This window comes from Impatiens glandulifera, chromosome 2 (genome assembly GCF_907164915.1).
Source record: "Impatiens glandulifera chromosome 2, dImpGla2.1, whole genome shotgun sequence".
Taxonomy (NCBI): domain Eukaryota; kingdom Viridiplantae; phylum Streptophyta; class Magnoliopsida; order Ericales; family Balsaminaceae; genus Impatiens; species Impatiens glandulifera.
This window is the reverse complement of record NC_061863.1, coordinates 12723857-12743809: the sequence shown is the minus strand read 5'-3', so window position 1 is coordinate 12743809 and position 19953 is coordinate 12723857. Positions and strand designations below refer to the sequence as shown.

Here is a 19953-nt window from a genome sequence, read left to right as displayed (position 1 = left end):
TTGTAATTTTATTTAATTTATTGGATTCTTTTTTTGAATTTTAGAAAGTTATCACAATCTTACACTAATGTCCCCACTCACTTCAGCTTAGGGTGTCCCATACTTTTATTTAGTAAAAAGTATATATATATATATATATATATATATATATATATATATATATATATATATATATATATATATATATATATATATATATATATATATATATATATATATATATATATATATATATATATATATATATATTATTAGTAATATATTTATATATTTAAATACAACATATTTTTCCATATGATTTGGAAAGCCTAAGATAGTTTGGTAAGGTTTAATATATATATAGTTTTTTTTTTCTAGAAAATGGTCTTTCATATATTTATATGTTTTAATTTAGTTTAGATAATTAATTTTGATATTTATTGTAATTTAGATTTAAAACTTGAGAAATAAAAATAATGTATTATGGTCATTATTGTGTGACAAGTATAACTATTCTAGATATAATTTAAATAATGACTTCTTTATTAGGGTAGTACAATATTTTAACTTTTATTTTTTGTTTTTTTATCCAGTTTTAAATCATTTTGAATACAATCTTTTATTTAATTTTCAAGTTGAACAACTTGAATTAATTTTTTTATTATATAATTTATTAAATATTAAATCATGTCTAACCCATCTCACTTGACAATTTGACATATCTTTCTTGGACTCTTGTCCACCTTTAACTTATCTCTACTCTAATGTCTAAATCTCTACTTTTTCTCCAACATCATTAACCCTTAATATATCTCTATTTTAAATCTTTAATCTCCATCCTCTCTTTCTCGCCTAAAATCACTCACCAGACACCTCTTCGTCGCCAACTTTGTAAGCACCGCTTCACATCGGTCATTCAATTACATGTCGAAGAGAGTTTTCTCAAATTAGCCTCATTTTCAACTTAACTTCCCAAACTAGCCTCATTCGTTGAATCTTTCTCAAACTAATATCTTTCACGGTTCAAACTTGAGTTAACTCGGTATAGCTTCTTTTAAGTTGTTATATTTATTTCACTCATTTTATATTGTTTTATTATTATCTTAAATGACTTTTATTTTTATAATTTGTATGAATCATTTATAAAAAAAAAATCGTTATATTGAAATAATTAAAATAATTATATATTAATTATTTATGAAGGTGTTGATAATATTTATTATCGATGTTGTAAAAAACGGGATTAATCCGCGATTAATCGAAAAAAATGTCCCGTTTTTTTGCTAATCGGTATAAAAAAATCGGTCAACGGTAAACTGGGTATGGTCAACGGTCAACCCGGGTCGAACCCGGTTAACTCGGGTCAAACTCGGTCTAATTTATTTTATTAACATGTATAAATTATATTCTAAAGAATATAAATAATTTTCTCCCAATTTCATTTTCTCACTTATGCTCTTATTACTCTCTCTCTTACTCAAGACGTTGATCATCTCGTCTAGGGAGCCTGAAACCATTATTGATCTTCCATTCTAAATCGTGTTCTCACTGGTAATATTTCTCTCTTAATTAGTCTTTCATGCCTACTCTTGACACAGTTTTCTCCTTTACCGCTTTATTTTTTTAGATTATGTTAATACATCAATCGTAGATATCAAGGTTTCAGACAGATATGTTTAACGAAACATCTCTGTGGTTGCTTCTTTATGCTTGTGCAAAAGTTCACACAAAAATATCACAAGTTTGGTGTTATTCTAGGTTAATTCAACATTTTTGTATAATCTATAATTCTCTATGCTATTCTGGTTGATGAGGAAATTGATCCCATTATCGGAGCGACACATATGGAGCTTGGTGACACACTTGCAAGATGAAATAATTCAACCTAGAAGGAGCGCAAGATATGTAGATGTCAATGATGTCCAATTGAGAGAAACTTGCGAAGAAGAAGATTTTGTATCAGAACAAGAAGACATTGATGAAAATAATAATGATGAGTGTAGATGAGATGAAGATTGATGTGTTTGTGGATGTGTTTTAGACTTTTAGACTTTAGTTTATAACTTTATATGCTTTTGGACGATAATTTTAGTATCCAATGCGACTCTGCATGAATTTGAGTGTGTTTTTAACTTTTTATGAATGAAATTTAGTATTATTCTTCAAAATTAATGTGTTTAGGCTAGAAATTTAGTATTATTATAACTTTATATTTAATAATAAGTTATTATATTAAATAAATAAATATATATATATATATATAGTTTGAATAGTAAAAGAGGCTAGTTTGAGAAAGATGGAACGAATGAGGCTAGTTTGGAAAGTTGTATTTGAAAATGAGTCTACTCTGGTAAAGCTCTCCACGTTTGAATCACCCTCTGTTACTAAGCAAGCGTAATTTTGAGTGATTTTTACTGTTTTTAGAGTTAAGATATTTAACATCTTTTCTATTTTTACTAACTTTTCTAAAAAAAATCATTTTCAAGTTATAGGTTAAGTAACAATTTATTATACATAGAAAAATATTAAGAACTATTTAAAATAAATTAATTTGAACCGATAAAATCAAATTCGGTTCAGTTTTTGAATTGGCTCAAAAATATAAAATTCGACGAACCCGAACAAAGTAACTCTAATAACTCGAAAAATGAATTGATGGAGAGCCCTTACTCTAAATATATGTATTAGAACAGTATAGAATTGAACTTATTAGTGTATTTGGAGTTATAAAAAATACTACTAACTTTTTTTTTAACTAATATTGTTCAAGTTGAAGTGAATCTAGTTGGCTTCCTAAAAACCAAAAAATGAAGAATTAGTACTGCTTAATTTTGTCAAATATTCAGTTTATTGAACATTAAATTTCAGCTATCTATGTGAGTGTGTGTGTGTCTCTCTCTTTAAAGTTTACCTAAATCTACCTTGTTTTATTAAATATAATCATAAAATTTTACTAGTTTTGAGATTTTAAATGACACCGAGAATAATAAAAATGCAACCCAACTGAAAAAAAAAGTTTAAAGAATATATATAAAAGTTGAATTATAATTTGGATTTGAAGTTAGATAATAAATAAAATAAAATTTGGATAAAGTAACCTATCATATTTGTCCATTCATACTACTAAAACAGAATTCACCGAGGAGATAAAGAAAAAAAGTTTTAATATTAATTATAATATTGTATAATTACAAATATCGAAAATTAGATCAAACTATCTCAATTCAATTATAATTAAACTTAGTAAAATAAATATATCATAAAAATCAAATGGGGATGTAGCTCAAATGGTAGAGCGCTCGCTTTGCATGCGAGAGGCACGGGGTTCGATCCCCCGCATCTCCAATTATTTTACTTTTTTTTTTGGTTAAAGTTGAATGTTTAAATGAGAATAAAACACAACACATGAAAAAGTATATACAAGATTGAAAATGAGACACAACACATGAAAAAGTATATACAAGATTGAAAATGAGAAGAGAGTTATGATAAGCTTTTGCAAGGTGTGTATGCAACACATATAATCACTTGTTTTGCAGAAAATGTTAATGCTTGCATGATGATTAGTGGGGCATTGTTTGAATGGAAAGAAATCAAAGGATGAGTAGTTGAGAAAAAGAAAGTCTGTAATTCTTTCTTTTTCAAATGTTATTTTAGAGTCATGATATGAAATTTAGAGATAAAGAAACAATTTTTTTGGTATGAATGAGAAGAGGTGTAGAGGAACTTTGTTCTAAATGGGCTTAATTAGCTTGTACTTATATGGATGAATGTTCCAAACACCTTTGAGAATTGTTTCATTTGCAAGCAATGGGTTGTGGAAAGTGACATGTGATTATAACAAGAGTAATCATGTGAGGAGATAGTTGAAGAAATGAATTATATCTTTAGTTTTGGTTTTATTTTGTTTGTGTGAAAAACAAAATGTGTTTTTACTCTCTTTATATATAAGATTTTATGTAAAGATATTTAAGTTTATTTTTAATCTTTTTAATACAATGGGTTTTAAAAAATAAAACACAATATGTTATATAATTAAAAGCAGTGTTCTAAATTTCGGCATAGGCTTCGCCGCACCGAAAAGCCTCTATTTGTTTGAAAAAATCGCCCGGCCGCCTTTTCGGCGCACATGGGTACCTAGGCGGTCAATTCGGGCACCCAACCAATTTTTGTTTTCATTTTTTTAGTTTTTAATTAAAATAACCTTTCAATCTCTACCTAGACTCTACCCACTATGTACCATGACATTACACACTCTACCCACTGTCATCTTCATCTAAAACCCGAACTTTGGGTGATCAAGTTGTCTAACTCATCACTTTCTTAGTCTACCTCATGTCTATTATTATTATGTTATTTTATATTATGCTTATTGTGATGTTTGGACATTAGAATTTGAAATTTTATAATTTTGCTGTATTGTTGTAAACTTGTAGTTTTGTTTTGAAGTTTGTCATGGCTGGAATTATTTAAATTGTTTGGTGTTGCCTTTACTTAATTTTTTACTTGATTTTTATAACTGTTTAAAAAATTATTGTTGAATTGAAGTACACCGCCTAGGCCCTACTTAGACCCCGGTTAAACGCCTATGCGTTATGCTCCAGTCAGACGCCCAACTGGTGCCTAACAAAATTTAGAACATTGATTAAAAGAAAAACAAGCTATCACAAAAATGAGATATTTATTTAAAGTCATAACCTTGAACAAAAGGTGATCTAGTTGAAAGGAGGAAACTATAAAATCTCAATATTTAGAGAGATTAAACTTCTAAGAAATGAAAATGATGGAGGAGATGAAAATACTTGAAAAGATGCATTTGAATTTCAAAACAATAGAAAGTTAAATATACAAAGGTACTATATATATGAGTAATGATAAAGAGCGGGAAATATATTGACAAAAAAATGTAGGTAATGATGTGTCATCCTTTTAATTAAAATTTTAATATAATTTTTTGAAAAAGTAAATTGTCATAACTAGCGTCCTAAATCTATATAATACAAATGTAATACAAATGTAAGATAATTCAACTATGTTAATAACATAACACAACTTTCATTAATTTGAAGTGTATTTACATTTCAAGTACATTTTTATAAATTTGAGAAAATTACATTCATACAATTCTATAGGCTAATAAGAGTGATTTACTAATAAAGTAATGATTGATACTCAAATTTAGGTGAGAAAAGAACCTATCAGCATTTTTAAAAGATAACAATTGTTTTCCCTCAATTTGTGAATAAATTAAAGAGAAATGATTTGTTAAAGAAATTTGAGAGAGAAAATTTGAAAGGAAATTATGTGTCCTACAATTTAATTTGCCGAAAAATAATAGTTTTTCTCTTTTTTCACTTTCTTCTCACCGTTAAAGAAAATATTAAAGATTAAACAACACTCTAATGTTTATTTGATGCCACAACATCATGAACAAATTGTAATTTTATTAAAAATAAAATGAATTATAGAAACAACATTGCTGTAAACAAGTAAAATTCTAAAAAAAACCTAACATAAAGAAAAAAAATTCACAGTCAATTTGTCCATTTATATCTCAACATTATTCTTTATATTGCTTCTATTTTTTATTACTTTTAAGAATATATATTAAATTATCTATTGATTATTAATTTAAATACAATTTTAAATTTGTCCATTTATATCTCAACATTATTCTTTATATTGCTTCTATTTATAATTATCAACACTAAATTTAATTCACTTATATATATAGTTAATAATTAAATTTTAATTAGGGCCAAATTGACTCGTAATATATACTCTTTTCTTTTTTATTTGTATTTAAATCTTGTCAGACTAACTATCCACTCCCACAGTAACCATCCACAATAATAATCAGATAGTAACGTTATAATAAATCTACATAAATATTAATATTGCCGTAGCTCTTCTTCTGATAGGTCATTAATTTTGTAACATTGCCGTGGTTTAAACTTGTTGATTTATTTGAAATTTAAATAATTTTATTTTTCATTTAATTTTTCTTCTATTGTGGTCTTATAGTATTATATATTTTTATAAAAAAATATTATTTAATTTAAAAAATATATATTAATATATTTTAATTAAAATTAATCATTATTACTTTTAAAAACATATATTAAATTACCTATTAATTATTAATTTAAATACAATTTTGAATTTGTCCATTTATATCTCAACATTATTCTTTATATTGCTTGTATTTATAATTACCAAGACTAAATTTAATTCACTTATATATAGTTAATAATTAAATTTTAATTAGTGCCAAATTGACTCGTAACATATATATATATATATATTTTTAATAAAAAAACATTACATATATACTCCATACACCATTCAATTGAATAAAATTATTTATTAATAAAATTAACTTTATTTGTATTTAAATCTTGTCAGACTAATCACCCACACCAACCGTAACCAATCCACAATAATAACCAGATAGTAACGTTACAATAAATCTACCTAAATATTAGGTCCATATTTCTTCTGATAGGTCATTAATTTTGTAACATTGCCCGTGGTTTAAACTTGTTCATTTATTTAAAATTTAAATAATTTTATTTTTTATTTAATTTTCCTTCTATTATGGTCTTGTAGTATTATATATTTTTATAAAAAAATATTATTTAATTTAAAAAATATATATTAATATATTTTTTAAAATGAAATTCAAATTGTAATATATTTTATTTATCATATCTTTATTATTAACACAATATTTTTATTATTTTATAAAATTAAATATTTATAATCTCGATATACAATATTGACAACGGTAATATTATAATAAATACATCTTAAAAGTATCGCCCTTCTCAAGGGTCTTGTCAATTCTATGATAAATAAATTAAATGATGTAATTAATTTAAAAATAAATAAAAAAATATTAATTTATTTAAAATTCTTAGATTTAAATAATCTCATTCTAATAAGATATTATTAACATTTTTTTGAGTATATATCTCTTAATTATAATATTTAGTAATAATATTTTACTAATGAAATGAAAGAATTAATCTTCTAACCAATAAATAAATTGAAACCAACTGTTCAAATGTATGTTTTGAATTTACAACTTAACAAAAATAAGTACAACTCTTTAACCATCTAACTAATTTGAAAACTAAATTTGATGAACGTTAAACATTTTTAACAATATAAATTCAACTTTTTAACTGGATTGTCGGGTCAAGAGGTATAGTTAATTTAAATATATATGTAAAAGTAAATGAATACTTGGGTCGGATTTTAGTTGACCCGCCTATAAATTTACGGTTAAAAATGAAATTAAAAATACTATATGTATGTTTCGAACTTGTAACCTAACTAACAAAACAAATACACCCCTTTAACCAAGTGTGATTGGGATAATATGTCGGTAACAATTAAAAGTGGTCAAAAAATATAAATCAAATATTTGATTACAAAAATGTGAGATCACGTTCCTAAATATTAAAAAATATGAATTAGATATTTTATAGACCAAAATGAAAGTGTAATGTCACAATATGAGAGGTTAATTAGAAGAAATTTTTTTTGATGAAATATGTGAATTTTTTTATCGAAATAAATAAAATGTGAAATGAGAGTGTTATATTTTTTTTTTTATTTTAGTATATTATTAGTGATTTATTAAAAAATTTAAATATTAAATAAATATTATTATAATTATTTATTTATATTTTTATCTATATGATGAATGAATTTTCCTAATTTTATTAATTGGAGTTGATTCTTTTAATTTTATTTGATTCTTGCTCAACAATTGCATATAATGTTGATTTTGACTAATATGAAAACACTTTAAAATTTGTATATAATTTGTCAATATGAAAACACTTTGAAAATTGTATATATATTGATTTTCAACCAATTTTTTATTAAAAAAAATTGTCTTAATAGTTTTTTATAATCAGAAATTGTGTATACTTTGTTTAAAAAAAATAAAAAAACATTTGTGTTTTTTTTTTTTACCATGTTTATATTCATCACATTCTCTTCTCCTCTTCTTCTCCACCTCTTCGCCTCCTTTTAAGTAGTCAGTCGGAACACCAGTTGAGGTTTTCTTTGGCGTTTCTCTCTCTCTTTCTCTCTGCTCAACTTCCCTTTTCATCCTTTTCTGAAACTCTAACTCTCTCAATCATCCATGGCTGGAAAGATCGATTTTTCGTCTCTGAACTCTCCGATCTCCAAAGGTATTTTCACTCTTCTTTCAGGTCAAGCCGTCTAATACGTCTATTTACTGTAATCTTCACATACCCTTTATTGATTCATGGAATTTGGTACTGGGATTTCGATTTTTTTTAGAGAGGATACTCATTCTTGCAAAACCCTAGTTTTTTTTTTTGCAGTCTGGGGTTTGGTCTTTTGTATCGTACTTGTCACTCAAGTGTCTGAGAGTGGACGCCAGTTTACCTTTTTTTTCCATAGATTATGAACTCATGCTTGTTTTTCCTTTTATTCCTTCATTCTCTAGTGAAATAACTTACCACCTGTATACCATTTGCTTTGGTCTTACAAGACAGCTTATTGTTCTTTAATCCGGTGGTCCATCATGAAAAAAAGTTTGCATTACTATGAATTTCTTTCACCAGTTAAGCTGAAAAAGGGACGGTATATGGGACTATCAAACTCGCATGGAAGTTGAATATTTCAAGCATTGAAAAAGATCATATCTTTTTTGAACTTTTCTGTTTCAAGTGGATGCGAATGAAATATAACTTGTAATGGGTTCGACAGCCATGCAAAGGCGTTATGGATTTTCTGTCCTGAAACTGGATTTCCATGTTGATTTGGTTAACTTTACAATTGAGTTATGATATAAGAATCTTTATTTGAGAACTGAGCTCATAAGTTTGGTCAAGGAAAAGTAAATTTGCATGAGAATATAGCTAGTGCTAGTAATTTAGATGAATATGATGCAATGTTTGTAGAACCTTATTTGATATAAAGGTGAAGATAAGACAAGACGGGTTGATTGGATCTCCATGTCAAATTAAATGTGCCTTTTCTGTACAAACATTTCCACTGTTAAAAGGTAGATCTTTGAGAACTGAGCTCAGAAATTCGTGGGAATAGGATATAGGTGCTGCAATTTGCACATTAGCTCCATATTTTGTTTCATTTTCTGTTATAAAAGTAAATATCTCAGAAAGTACATTACTAGGATGAATTTTGAACTTCCTATTTTTTCCTGATGAATTGGTTTCACTTCTTTCAATCTTGACTGCATAAATTGGTATATATGTTAAGTCATTACAAGACTTTTAGTGCGGTGTTTATAACCTGTGGATTTTTCTGTGTGTGTAGATGTGCTTGGTGTTGACAATAAGATGCCACTTTCACCACAGTGGCTTCTTCCTAAGCCAGGGGAGAACAAGGCTGCAAATGCTACTGCGGTCTGTTATTTATGTGCTATTTTCTATGCTTACCATTTTATCTTGAAAAATAAATCTAGTGGAGTAACATTTAGTAATTTCTTCAACAATTACCATCATAATCACTTTTGAAAATTGCCAAAGCAAAAAGTGAAAGTAACTGTCTTTGCATTTGGTATGAAACATATGGTTGAATTTTTCGGTATAGAAATTGTGAAAAGTTGTAAAAGATATAACATTTTGTTAGATTACACAAGTTTAGCCAGATGTATTTTTTTCTTTGGATTTTTGTCAATGTAACAAATCACTTACCAAAAAGGCTCAATATGACTTGTCTTGGTTAATATCTTTATAGGAGAATCATGCAGACCAGTTTCAAGATCATGTAGATGTCAAAACGTCATCTCAGAATGGTGAAGAAGGGCTTGAAACTCTCAAGAAAAAGAATGTTTTCAGGCCAACTGTGTTTGAGTCGGGATCTGGCAATCGTGACCGCTGGCGTGATGAGGAAAGAGACACCCGTAAGGTGGATCGTTGGGTGGATAATCCTTCTCTAAAACACTTTGGGGAAGCACGCCGTAACCCTTCAGACCGATGGGTTGATCACTCAAGTAACAAAGAAACTAACTATGACCATCGCCGGGACAGCAAATGGAACTCACGCTGGGGGCCTGGTGATAAGGAAACAGACAATTCAACTGAAAAGTGGTCAGACGCTGGCAAAGAGACTGACAAAGGATTTTCTCATATCACTCCTCGTATAGATGATGAGAAGGATGGGAACCATTATCGTCCATGGAGATCTAGCATTCACAATCAAGGGAAAATGGAGCATCCTCCCCAGAACTTAACGCCAAACAAACAAGGAACTACTTATAATCGGGCACGTGGTGATAATGCAATTTCAACCTTTTCTCATGGAAGAGGAAGGGTTGGGTCTGGTGGAAGTACTATGAACATGAACAGTAGTACTTTGTATCCTCATGGAACGATGTTGGGAAAGGCTGAACTTGGTGAAGAAGACCCTTCAATGGTTCGATATAGCCGAACCAAATTGCTTGATGTGTATCGGATAACTGACATGAAGTATTGGAATAATCAGTTAGAGGGTGTTGTTTCAGTTCCTTCTCTTTTTCAGGAAGATCCTTTAGGACCCCTTGCCTTTTGTACACCTACATCTGACGAATTGGTATGCTAAAAAGTTCCTATTTAGTTGGTTCTTAACTATACTATTTTTGACATTTTTTTAATAACTTAACAAGCATAATGTATTCTCCATTGCCTTTTGATAGGATATTCTGAAGGGGATTGACAATGGTGATATATTAAGTAGTGGTGCACCACAAATATCTAAAGATGGGTCCATCGGGAGAAACTCTAATGATTCTGTGCAAGCAAGACAAGTGAAATTTGGTACTGATCGCAAAAGAGTTATTTAATTTGATGGTTCTTGTTGGAATGTTCTTAATTTTCATGTGTATGGTCTCGTGTGCAGGTAGCAGAGAAGATTTGTCCCTTCCTAGCGATGATAACAAGGGTGACATTGTTGATTCTACCAATGGTATTTATTTAACTAAATCAGGAAGTTTTGTTGTCCTAAATGAAATGAATGTTTTTTATGTGCTGAAAGCTAAAGGAAATATCTATGGAATCTTAAATTTCTACGACTTATAACAATGAGTGAATGTTGCATGGGGGCATTATGGTTTATCTTTGACCCAACCGACATTTCTAACTAAGTTTGAAGGGTATGGACCCTATGGGGGGAGATGTATGGTGCATATTTTAAGTGTCCTTACTGAAGATCTTGGTTTTCTTTTCATTTGATTTCAGAATTTTCATGGAATTTATTCTATTTGCTGTTTTTTTCTTGGATGTTCATTTACATGGGTTTCCTAATTAACTTATTATCATGTTCAGCGTTTCGAGATGATGATGCTCGTTATAAAACTAATGAAGTGGTGTTCAATGGGGGTTCCTTTGGACGGGGAGTTTCTGTTCGCCCTAGCACTATGTGGCGATCACCATCAATCGGGGAACATTCTAATTCAATTTCAAATGACAGGGCGGAGAATCCAACTGATATTAGGTCTAGAACGTCTGATATTGGTTGGTCACAGCCACAGAAAGACCTAAGCAATGAGTGGACAACCAGTATTGGAAGGCAGACATCTTCTATATTGGATAGGGAGCAGGAATCTCGTAGAATTCCACAGACTTCTCCAGATGACCTTATACTCTATTACAAAGATCCTCGAGGTGAAATTCAAGGCCCATTTACTGGAGGTGACATAATTGGCTGGTTTGAGCTTGGATATTTTGGTGTTGATTTGCTAGTTCGACTTGCAAGTGCACCACCTGACTCACCATTTTTATTGCTTGGGGATGTTATGCCACATTTAAGATCTAAGGCTCGACCTCCTCCTGGATTTACTGCACCAAAACAGAATGAGGCAAATGATGTACAAGGTAGGTTGAACTTGAGCAGTTTTGAGAAACTTCAGGTAAGTGCAGCTGATATAATGAAGAATGAACAAAGATACAGGCACGGCACTGCAACAGAAGCTGAAAATAGATTTTTGGAGTCCCTGATGTCTGGTAATATTAGTGCATCATCTCACGAGAAGTTTGCTTTCCCTCCTGAAGGTATGTTTTTTACCTTTTAGAATATATTTTCAAAAAGTAGTGATGTTGCCCATTATTACATTCTTCTGAGATTTTTTTTTCTTACCCGGATGAATTCAATCATACCAGGTATGCAGTCCTTAGGAATGGAAGGTGGAGATGATCTATATCTCTTGGCTAAGAGAATGAATTTTGAACGACAAATGCCTTTGCCTAATTCTCACCCGTATTGGCCTGGGAGAGATGCATCTTCTCTGCCCCACAATTCTGATCTTCATCACATGAATCCACATCCGATTTCTCAGAACTTGCAAGGCTTGGGAGATAGGGCTGCCTCTAGTATCAATAATGGAGTCAATGGGTGGTCAACTCTCCCTGTTCAGACTGGGTTGGATCCTATTCAAAATACCCTGGATTTGCATCACAATCAAAATTTTGCATCCCAGACTGCATTTGGTATCCAGCAACAAAGGTTGCAGCTTCAGAACCAGCCACCTTTAACAAGCTTACTAGCTCCTAATATTGATAATCCTTCTTCCCTAGTGAATGCTGAAAATTTATTGTCTTCTGGTATAACACAAGATCCGCAAATGCTGAATCTATTGCTGCAGTTACATTCTCAGCAACCCCTTGCTTCTCCGCAGATATCACTGTTGGATAAGCTCCTGCTTCTTAAGCAGCAGCAGAAGCAGGAGGAGCAACAACAACTCTTAAGACAACAACAACAGCTGCTTTCTCAGATATTAGCAGATCGTGTTAACCAACATTATACTGAGCAACAACAACCTTATGGACAATTGCAAGTTTCTGCTCCATCTGATGGGAATGCTCCTCTAGATCATCTTAGGTTTCAGAATCTTCAATTTGGTTCACAGATTCCAGTTGCAAACTCAGAAGTACAACCTCCTAACTTTGGAAGTGGTGTTGGCTACAATGTTTCCCAGCAAATCAACCATAGTGTTTCCTCTGACTCTTCGATAAATTTGCCTCATCAATTGTTTGAGAACACTGTAACAGAGAAAAACTGGGATTCTGCCGCACCTAATGATATTCCACTAAAGGAGTCGTATGAGCTTCCACCACAAATCTCATCCAGTATTGGAGAACCTGTCATCACTGCAACCTCTGAGGTTAGACCAACTGATATCGTGCCTGTAGAAAATTTTGAAAATTCAGTTGGTGGACTGGATTACATGGATGATAATGATGAAGCTTTAATTTCTGATAGAGTAATTGAGTTGGTTATTCCTCCAATTGACGCTTCTGAGGAAACCCAGTTCACGAAAGAACAGCTATATGACCTGGGCTCCTCTGTTAATGAACTGAAAATTTCTGAAGCAAGTGATGCTAAAAAAGCTTCTGAGAAAAAGTCCAGAAAACAGAAGTCTTCCAAGGCACAAACCTCTAGTAACCAGACTAAAGGAATTTCAAAAGCAACTGTGCAGCTATCAAAGTCATTGGACAGTGATGCTGTTTCCAGTGTTGCTGTAGAAAATAATTCTCAAGGTACTCCAGGAGAAAATTTGGAGGCCAAGGGTGATCAGGAACTGCTTCAATCTGATGTACAGACTGATGTTCAATCAGTAATCAAGGCTTGGAAACCTGCTCCAGGTTTCAGACCTAAATCTTTATTAGAAATTCAAGAAGAAGAAGAGCAATGGAAGGCACAAATGTCTATTGCTACTATGGATGCTTCTGCACCTGCCACCTCTCTTGCTTTTTCTACTCCTTGGGCTGGGATACTTGCAAATGCAGATATCAAAACTGATGGGGTTAGTACAGACATTCATTTGGATAAAGGAATTTCTGAGAATCAAAAAGGCCGGAAGAGCCAACTGCATGATCTTTTGTTGGGAGTAGGAGATAAGGAAGCTCCACGCAACACTTCCCTACCAGCAATGGTTATCCAGTCTGATATTGTTAATGATGGTGACTTTATTGAGGCTAAGGATACTAAAAAGAACAGAAAGAAATCTACAAAAGCAAAGACTGGAACTAAAGGTTTTGTGTCTACTGCATCTGCAGATGTTTCTATTGGTTCGAGTCCAAGTGATAGAACAAAGACCACTCGTCAAACAGAGCTAGAGAAGGAAGTGTTACCCGCAGTTCCTTCTGGACATTCTTTTGGAGACTTTGTTCTTTGGAAAGGGGATTCTGCAACAAACACAAACACAACCCCAGCTCCTGCTTGGTCGACTGATGGTGGAAAACTTGCTAAGCCCACTTCTTTAAGGGATATCCTAAGGGAACAAGAGAAAAAAGGATCTTCTTCTGCTCAACACCAGATGCCAATTCTGACTCCACAGAAATCATTACCAGCTCAGGTCAATCGAGGAAGTGGCTCTTCATGGTCTGTATCTGCAACTTCTCCAGCTAAAGCTGCATCTCCTATCCAAATTATTTCCCGTTCATCTGCTATAACAAAGCATAAAGGAGATGATGATTTATTCTGGGGTCCTGTAGATCAAGCCAAGCAAGAATCAAAGCAGTATGATATTTGTTCTCTTTCACACTTATTGCTATTTTCTCCTCATTTTAATTTTCATACTAGGCTGATATTTCTTCATCTTGTTTGTGTTGTTCTGGTTAGATTGTTATGCATGATATTGGATGTTTTGTTACAAACTTCTATTTTCATGTTAGATCATTATCTTCAAAATCTACATTTGTATACCAAATGTAACAACAAAAAGTACACTATAATCTGAATAATGGTCCTAAAAACAAGAAAATCTTATACCCAATAGAAAAAGATTTTCAATTTTAAGTTTATTATTTTTATTTTCGAATGAGACCTTGATTATGACAATGATCGTGACAAAATAGTAGTTTTCATATAGGCTCTTTATTTAACAATCCTTCATTGTTTCTGAAGATATGAACCATCTAGTTTTTGTAGTCTCAAGCTAATCATGTGTTATGTGTTAGATAAGATGCATGCAATGATGTTGTGTTGATGCTATGGTTCACTCTCATTTAACCAGAGCCTCAGATATTCCAGGCAGTTGGTGACCAATAATACTTAGTCCAGTGGTTAGATATATTGTTTTCAAGTATGAGGTTAAAAGTTTAAACTGTTATTACCTAGAAAAACTAGATAATAGATAGTACACAAAGTTGGTGTCAGCACAGTGATCCTTTTGTTACTGTATCAGCTTCCTAGACTTGCTATTTTGTGTTTCTTCTGGGTTTATTTAGGGAGACAGCTTGTTATCATTTTAATTGTCATCTTTGTGTCACGTACAGTACAACATAGTAAATTAAACCCTTAAATACTACATTATTTACATTTTGTTTAGTTAGCTATGCAATTGTCTGTCTTTATGTTGCAAATAAGACAAGCCTCTATATTCTTTATAAACGAGGCAACTGTTGAGTGAATCAAATCATTGAAAGAAAGTTAAATTCTCTCTCAAGTCTCACACCAAATTCTTCTAAGTCTCACTACCACCTGCTACAATTTGTTTAATGTTCTCTTTTGCTAATAATGCTCAGTGAATTTTCATATACCAGTCCATTGTATTACTGTTATTCTGTGATTGCACCATATGGTATTTTTATTTGAACCATTCATTTTTTTCCAAATAAAGCTACTTATGCAACGCAGTTTACTGAAATGATTAACATAGTTTCAGAGGAATACAATGATATTTTTTCTTTTAACACATTCCAATTGTTTGTTACAATGGTTTTAAAGTTTTGTTTTTGCTGAAGAACGATTTCATGTTTTTTAACCATGAAATTACATGTTTGTGTCTTTTTTAACCATCAAGATTGTTTAAAAATAACCACTTGTTTATTCAAATAACCCTAGATCAAACAAGGCCTTTATTTATTTCAGATAGCCTTCTGTCATCTTTTTCAACTATAGTCTGCTTTTCATCCATTTTGATCCAGTAAAGATGGTTTGTCTAGGAAGTTGTCAGTTGTCACCATGTTGATTATTATTTTATTTAAATAAGAATGTCTTCTCCAGTTTTACTGATTTTTTTAAAGGAAATTGAAGAGGTGGAACTAATATCTTCTTTCCTCCTACCAGTGTGGATTTCCCTCAGCTTGCAAATCAAGATAGTTTTGGAGCCAAAAATGTTCCTGGAAAAGGTGCATCATTGAGCAGACAGAAAAGTGGCAGCAACCGACCCTCTGATAGTCGTCTCTCATCGTCACCTTCTTTTGCTCCATCACTGAAAGGGAAAACAGACACCGCAAGTAAATATTCAGGTAAGAAATTGGATTGGCCATTTTATAACTGAGGGGAATGTGATTCATGATTCAACCTTGTTCCTTACAGAAGCCATGGACTTCAGGGATTGGTGCGAGAAGGAATCTATCAGGCTGCTTGGCTCAAAAGGTATCTATCAGTTATTTTACAATGTCCTCAGTTCACCTTATCTTTTTTGTCTTTAGTTAATAGACTGGGCTGTTTTGGTATCAAAATTTCTCATGATCTTGAAAAATATACATTTGTTGTGTATTCTGAATATCACAATGATCTAAACAAATAAACTCTGATCCTTTTCTCTATACCAATTGAAGCAAAATATTACACTACAATGTAGATCATGATATAGAAAATAGAAAATGATTTTTATACCAAATGAATTAACAAAAATCACACTATAATATGAATCACGATCCAAACAATAATATTATCTCCATCTAGACAAAATCATAGGATAACTTTGGCAATGTTCCAATGAGTGTGATTGTGACAAAATACTAGTTTTGCAAATAGGCCAACTTATTTTCCTTCACTTCTTACTTTCATGTATTTCTTTTCTTTCCCCTTTTTGTCGAGGGTAAATTGATTTTATTTCCATTTTAGTGGGTTTGTGTTGGCTGAGTTCTTCGTTTGGTGCTCAAAATGAACCATTCTTTATTCTTTCCCAAGACATCTGATCTGGAAATAACAACCTGTCACTAAATTTCCAATGGTAAAATTCATTTGACTGTAGCTTGATATATAATGGGTCAACAAGCTTGATTTATAGGCTTGTGAGAATGTAATATCATATTTAACAAGCATATATATTAGTTGAATTTTATGTTGATAAAATATATATAACGCCTATTTGAACTTTCCTTTATGTCATTTTTCTCCCTAAAGTAGGCCCTGTCGGGTATTGTGCCCATATGGCATTGACATGACAGAATCTACTCTTATATACTGAAATAGGCATTATCTCAAATTATATTATAAGTAGATAAGAGTCTTTAACTAAGAAGATGAGGTCTCAATTTTGATACCCAGTAAGAACACCTTGGCTGAAGTGGTGGGTCATGACACGGTAGGATGCCCTGCCACTGCTAGGCTTCCTTCATGAAAAAAACCCATGATCTAAATATAAAGAATTAATGTCCAATTTGGAACCGGGAAACCTCAAATGAACAAGTTTATTTTATTTATTTTACTCTTTATTTATATATTTGCGTGTTGTCATCAGATACAAGTTTTCTGGAATTCTGCTTAAAGCAGTCGAGATCAGAGGCTAAGATGTTCCTGGTAGAAAATCTTGGCTCGTTCGACAGAGACCATAAGTTCATCGACAGGTTTCTCGATTACATGGAGCTTCTCCCAGCGGATGTCCTTGAAATTGCCTTCCAAAGTCAGAATAATAATCGCAAGGCAGTGAGTTCTGGCAATGGAGATTTTGATTCGATTGGGGGGATTGATGGGTCGAATAAAGGAGGTGGAGGGAAGAAGAAAGGAGGGAAGAAGGGAAAGAAGGTGAACCTGTCGTCCTTGGGATTCAACGTGGTTAGCAATCGGATTATGATGGGAGAGATTCAGAATGTCGAGGATTGATTAGGGTTTAATTTAAATTATTATGCATTTTGTTGTAAATACAATTGTCTTAAAATGCTCTTTTTTTGTTGTAAATGGTGGGTATGATTTAAAGTATCACCTCTTTTTAGGGTTTCTTTTTGGAGGTTGAATCTATCAGTGTCCTATAGAGGAGGATAGGCAGTTGGCAGCAGCACTGTTTTGAATTTGCTTAGGCAATTTTGTGTTGTTGATACTTTTGTTTTAAGGTTATTTTGTTGTTTTTTTGGTTCATCAAATGACAGTTTTCAAGTTAAGAATGATTTTGATATTGTCAGAAGATGATGGAATTACTTTTTGAATTCTTAGTAAAAAATTTCTGTCTTATATTTTCTATCAGTTCTAGGTTATTTTGTGTCTTAAAAATTATATTCTATTCTGATTCAGCATTTTACTTCAACAAGAAAATGTTTGTCCATTTCAATTATATGTTTTGATATTCTATTTCAAATGTTACAACTTCTCACAGATTTAAAATATATTTCATTAAAATTATAATAGTAATGAATTTAATGAATGCATTTATAATGACTTTCATAACATTTTGAAACTAGTATCTTGTTATTCATTTAATATTAATCATTTTATTTTTTTTAATAAAGGGAGAAAATTCATCTAATAAATTAAATACATTTTTTTTGTGGAACTAATGTCCTTAGAATAATGAATTGGAGTCTCATCACAAATCATTTTAAAAAAAGTATTCATCATTTTTTCAAACTTTATTTTAGTTTTTTTTTATAATTAAAAAAAAATTAATATTAATTTTTTAACCACTCTTTTAAATATAGTTTTTTCTATTGATTCTTTTTTTCTTTCTTTTCTTTTTATTTTTAACAATTTTTTTTTTGTTTTTAATAATTAATAATTAGTATTTCTACTTAATAATAATGACTATTTTTTAAGGAAAAAACTCAACAATTACGATGAAATTTTAAATTAATATAATAAATATTTAATAATGATTCAAAACATAAAAACCCAAATATTAATCTATTTGAACACTGTATTCTTATCTTGTTATATTATGAATTACTAGTTAAGCCATATATATATATATATATATATATATATATATATATATATATATATATATATATATATATATATATATATATATATATATATATATATATATATATATATATATATATATATATATATATATATATATATATATATATATATATATATATATATATATATATATATATGTATTCATATTAAATTTAATATATTTAACTTGATATTTTTTTAATTTTTAAATGTTTTTTTTTATTTAAAGAAAAAATATTATAACACCCTCACCATCCTTGCATCTATTTTAATTTCGGTCAATTTAATATGTTACTTTTGATCTCTTAGATATCATCTTTACTATTTGAACTACCTGAATGATTTTATGTACAAGGGTAATCTATTTGTTGATTTTTCTAAAAAAATAATTAAAGTATAATTATTGGTAAAAAAATAATATTATTGTTTAGTAAAATAACAGTTAAATTTTTGTTCATCTTCCTTGAGAGTTAACCTATAATAACAATATATTGGTCAAAAATTTGAAATTAAAATAATTATAAAACAAAATTATATGTTAACAAATAAAAATTGAGAAAAAGATATTTAAAATGTTATATGCACAAGAAAATATATGTTTATGATTATATATATATATATATATAAATAATAAATTAATTTATTTAACACTATATTTTACAGTTACCAAATATTTATTAAAGTAATTTATAATGTTATAATATTATCGTAGATGTTAATTTTTTTTATCAAAAAAGAATTATGGTTAAAATAAATAAATAATGTTATTATTTAAAAAAATGACTTAAATTATTATTTTTAATGAATTTAACATAGATTAAAATATTCAAAATAATTAAATTATAAAATATTGTAAATTAAAAGACAATAAAAACTTTAGAAAGATTTTATTTAAAAACTGAAACTTTTAAAAAAATAGGTCCCAAAGTTTGGAGGTCAATGCAAATTCTAATTTTGTGGCATCGTAACACAAAATTAAAAAATATATATATTATAAAATAACCAATTTAATAAAAAATAGTTTAAGAAAAACGATTAAAAACATAACGTGGAAAAAATGTTATGTACAACTTAAATACT

General features: G+C 30.0%; 1 protein-coding gene and 1 non-coding gene across 2 annotated transcripts; both read left to right on the top strand.

The window, feature by feature from the left end:
* The first annotated feature begins 3251 nt into the window (after positions 1-3251).
* On the top strand, positions 3252-3324 carry TRNAA-UGC. The gene has a single exon. It is a non-coding gene; the product is annotated as a tRNA-Ala (tRNA).
* Positions 3325-8016: 4692 nt separating this feature from the next.
* Positions 8017-18097, top strand: LOC124925862 (protein ESSENTIAL FOR POTEXVIRUS ACCUMULATION 1-like). Its single transcript, XM_047465980.1, has 10 exons — positions 8017-8186; positions 9301-9389; positions 9724-10557; positions 10661-10781; positions 10864-10929; positions 11289-12014; positions 12123-14481; positions 16033-16214; positions 16285-16344; positions 17438-18097. Exons 1-10 carry the CDS (start codon positions 8138-8140, stop codon positions 17797-17799), a joined length of 4848 nt encoding a protein of 1615 aa, XP_047321936.1. The 5' UTR covers positions 8017-8137; the 3' UTR covers positions 17800-18097.
* Positions 18098-19953: the final 1856 nt, after the last annotated feature.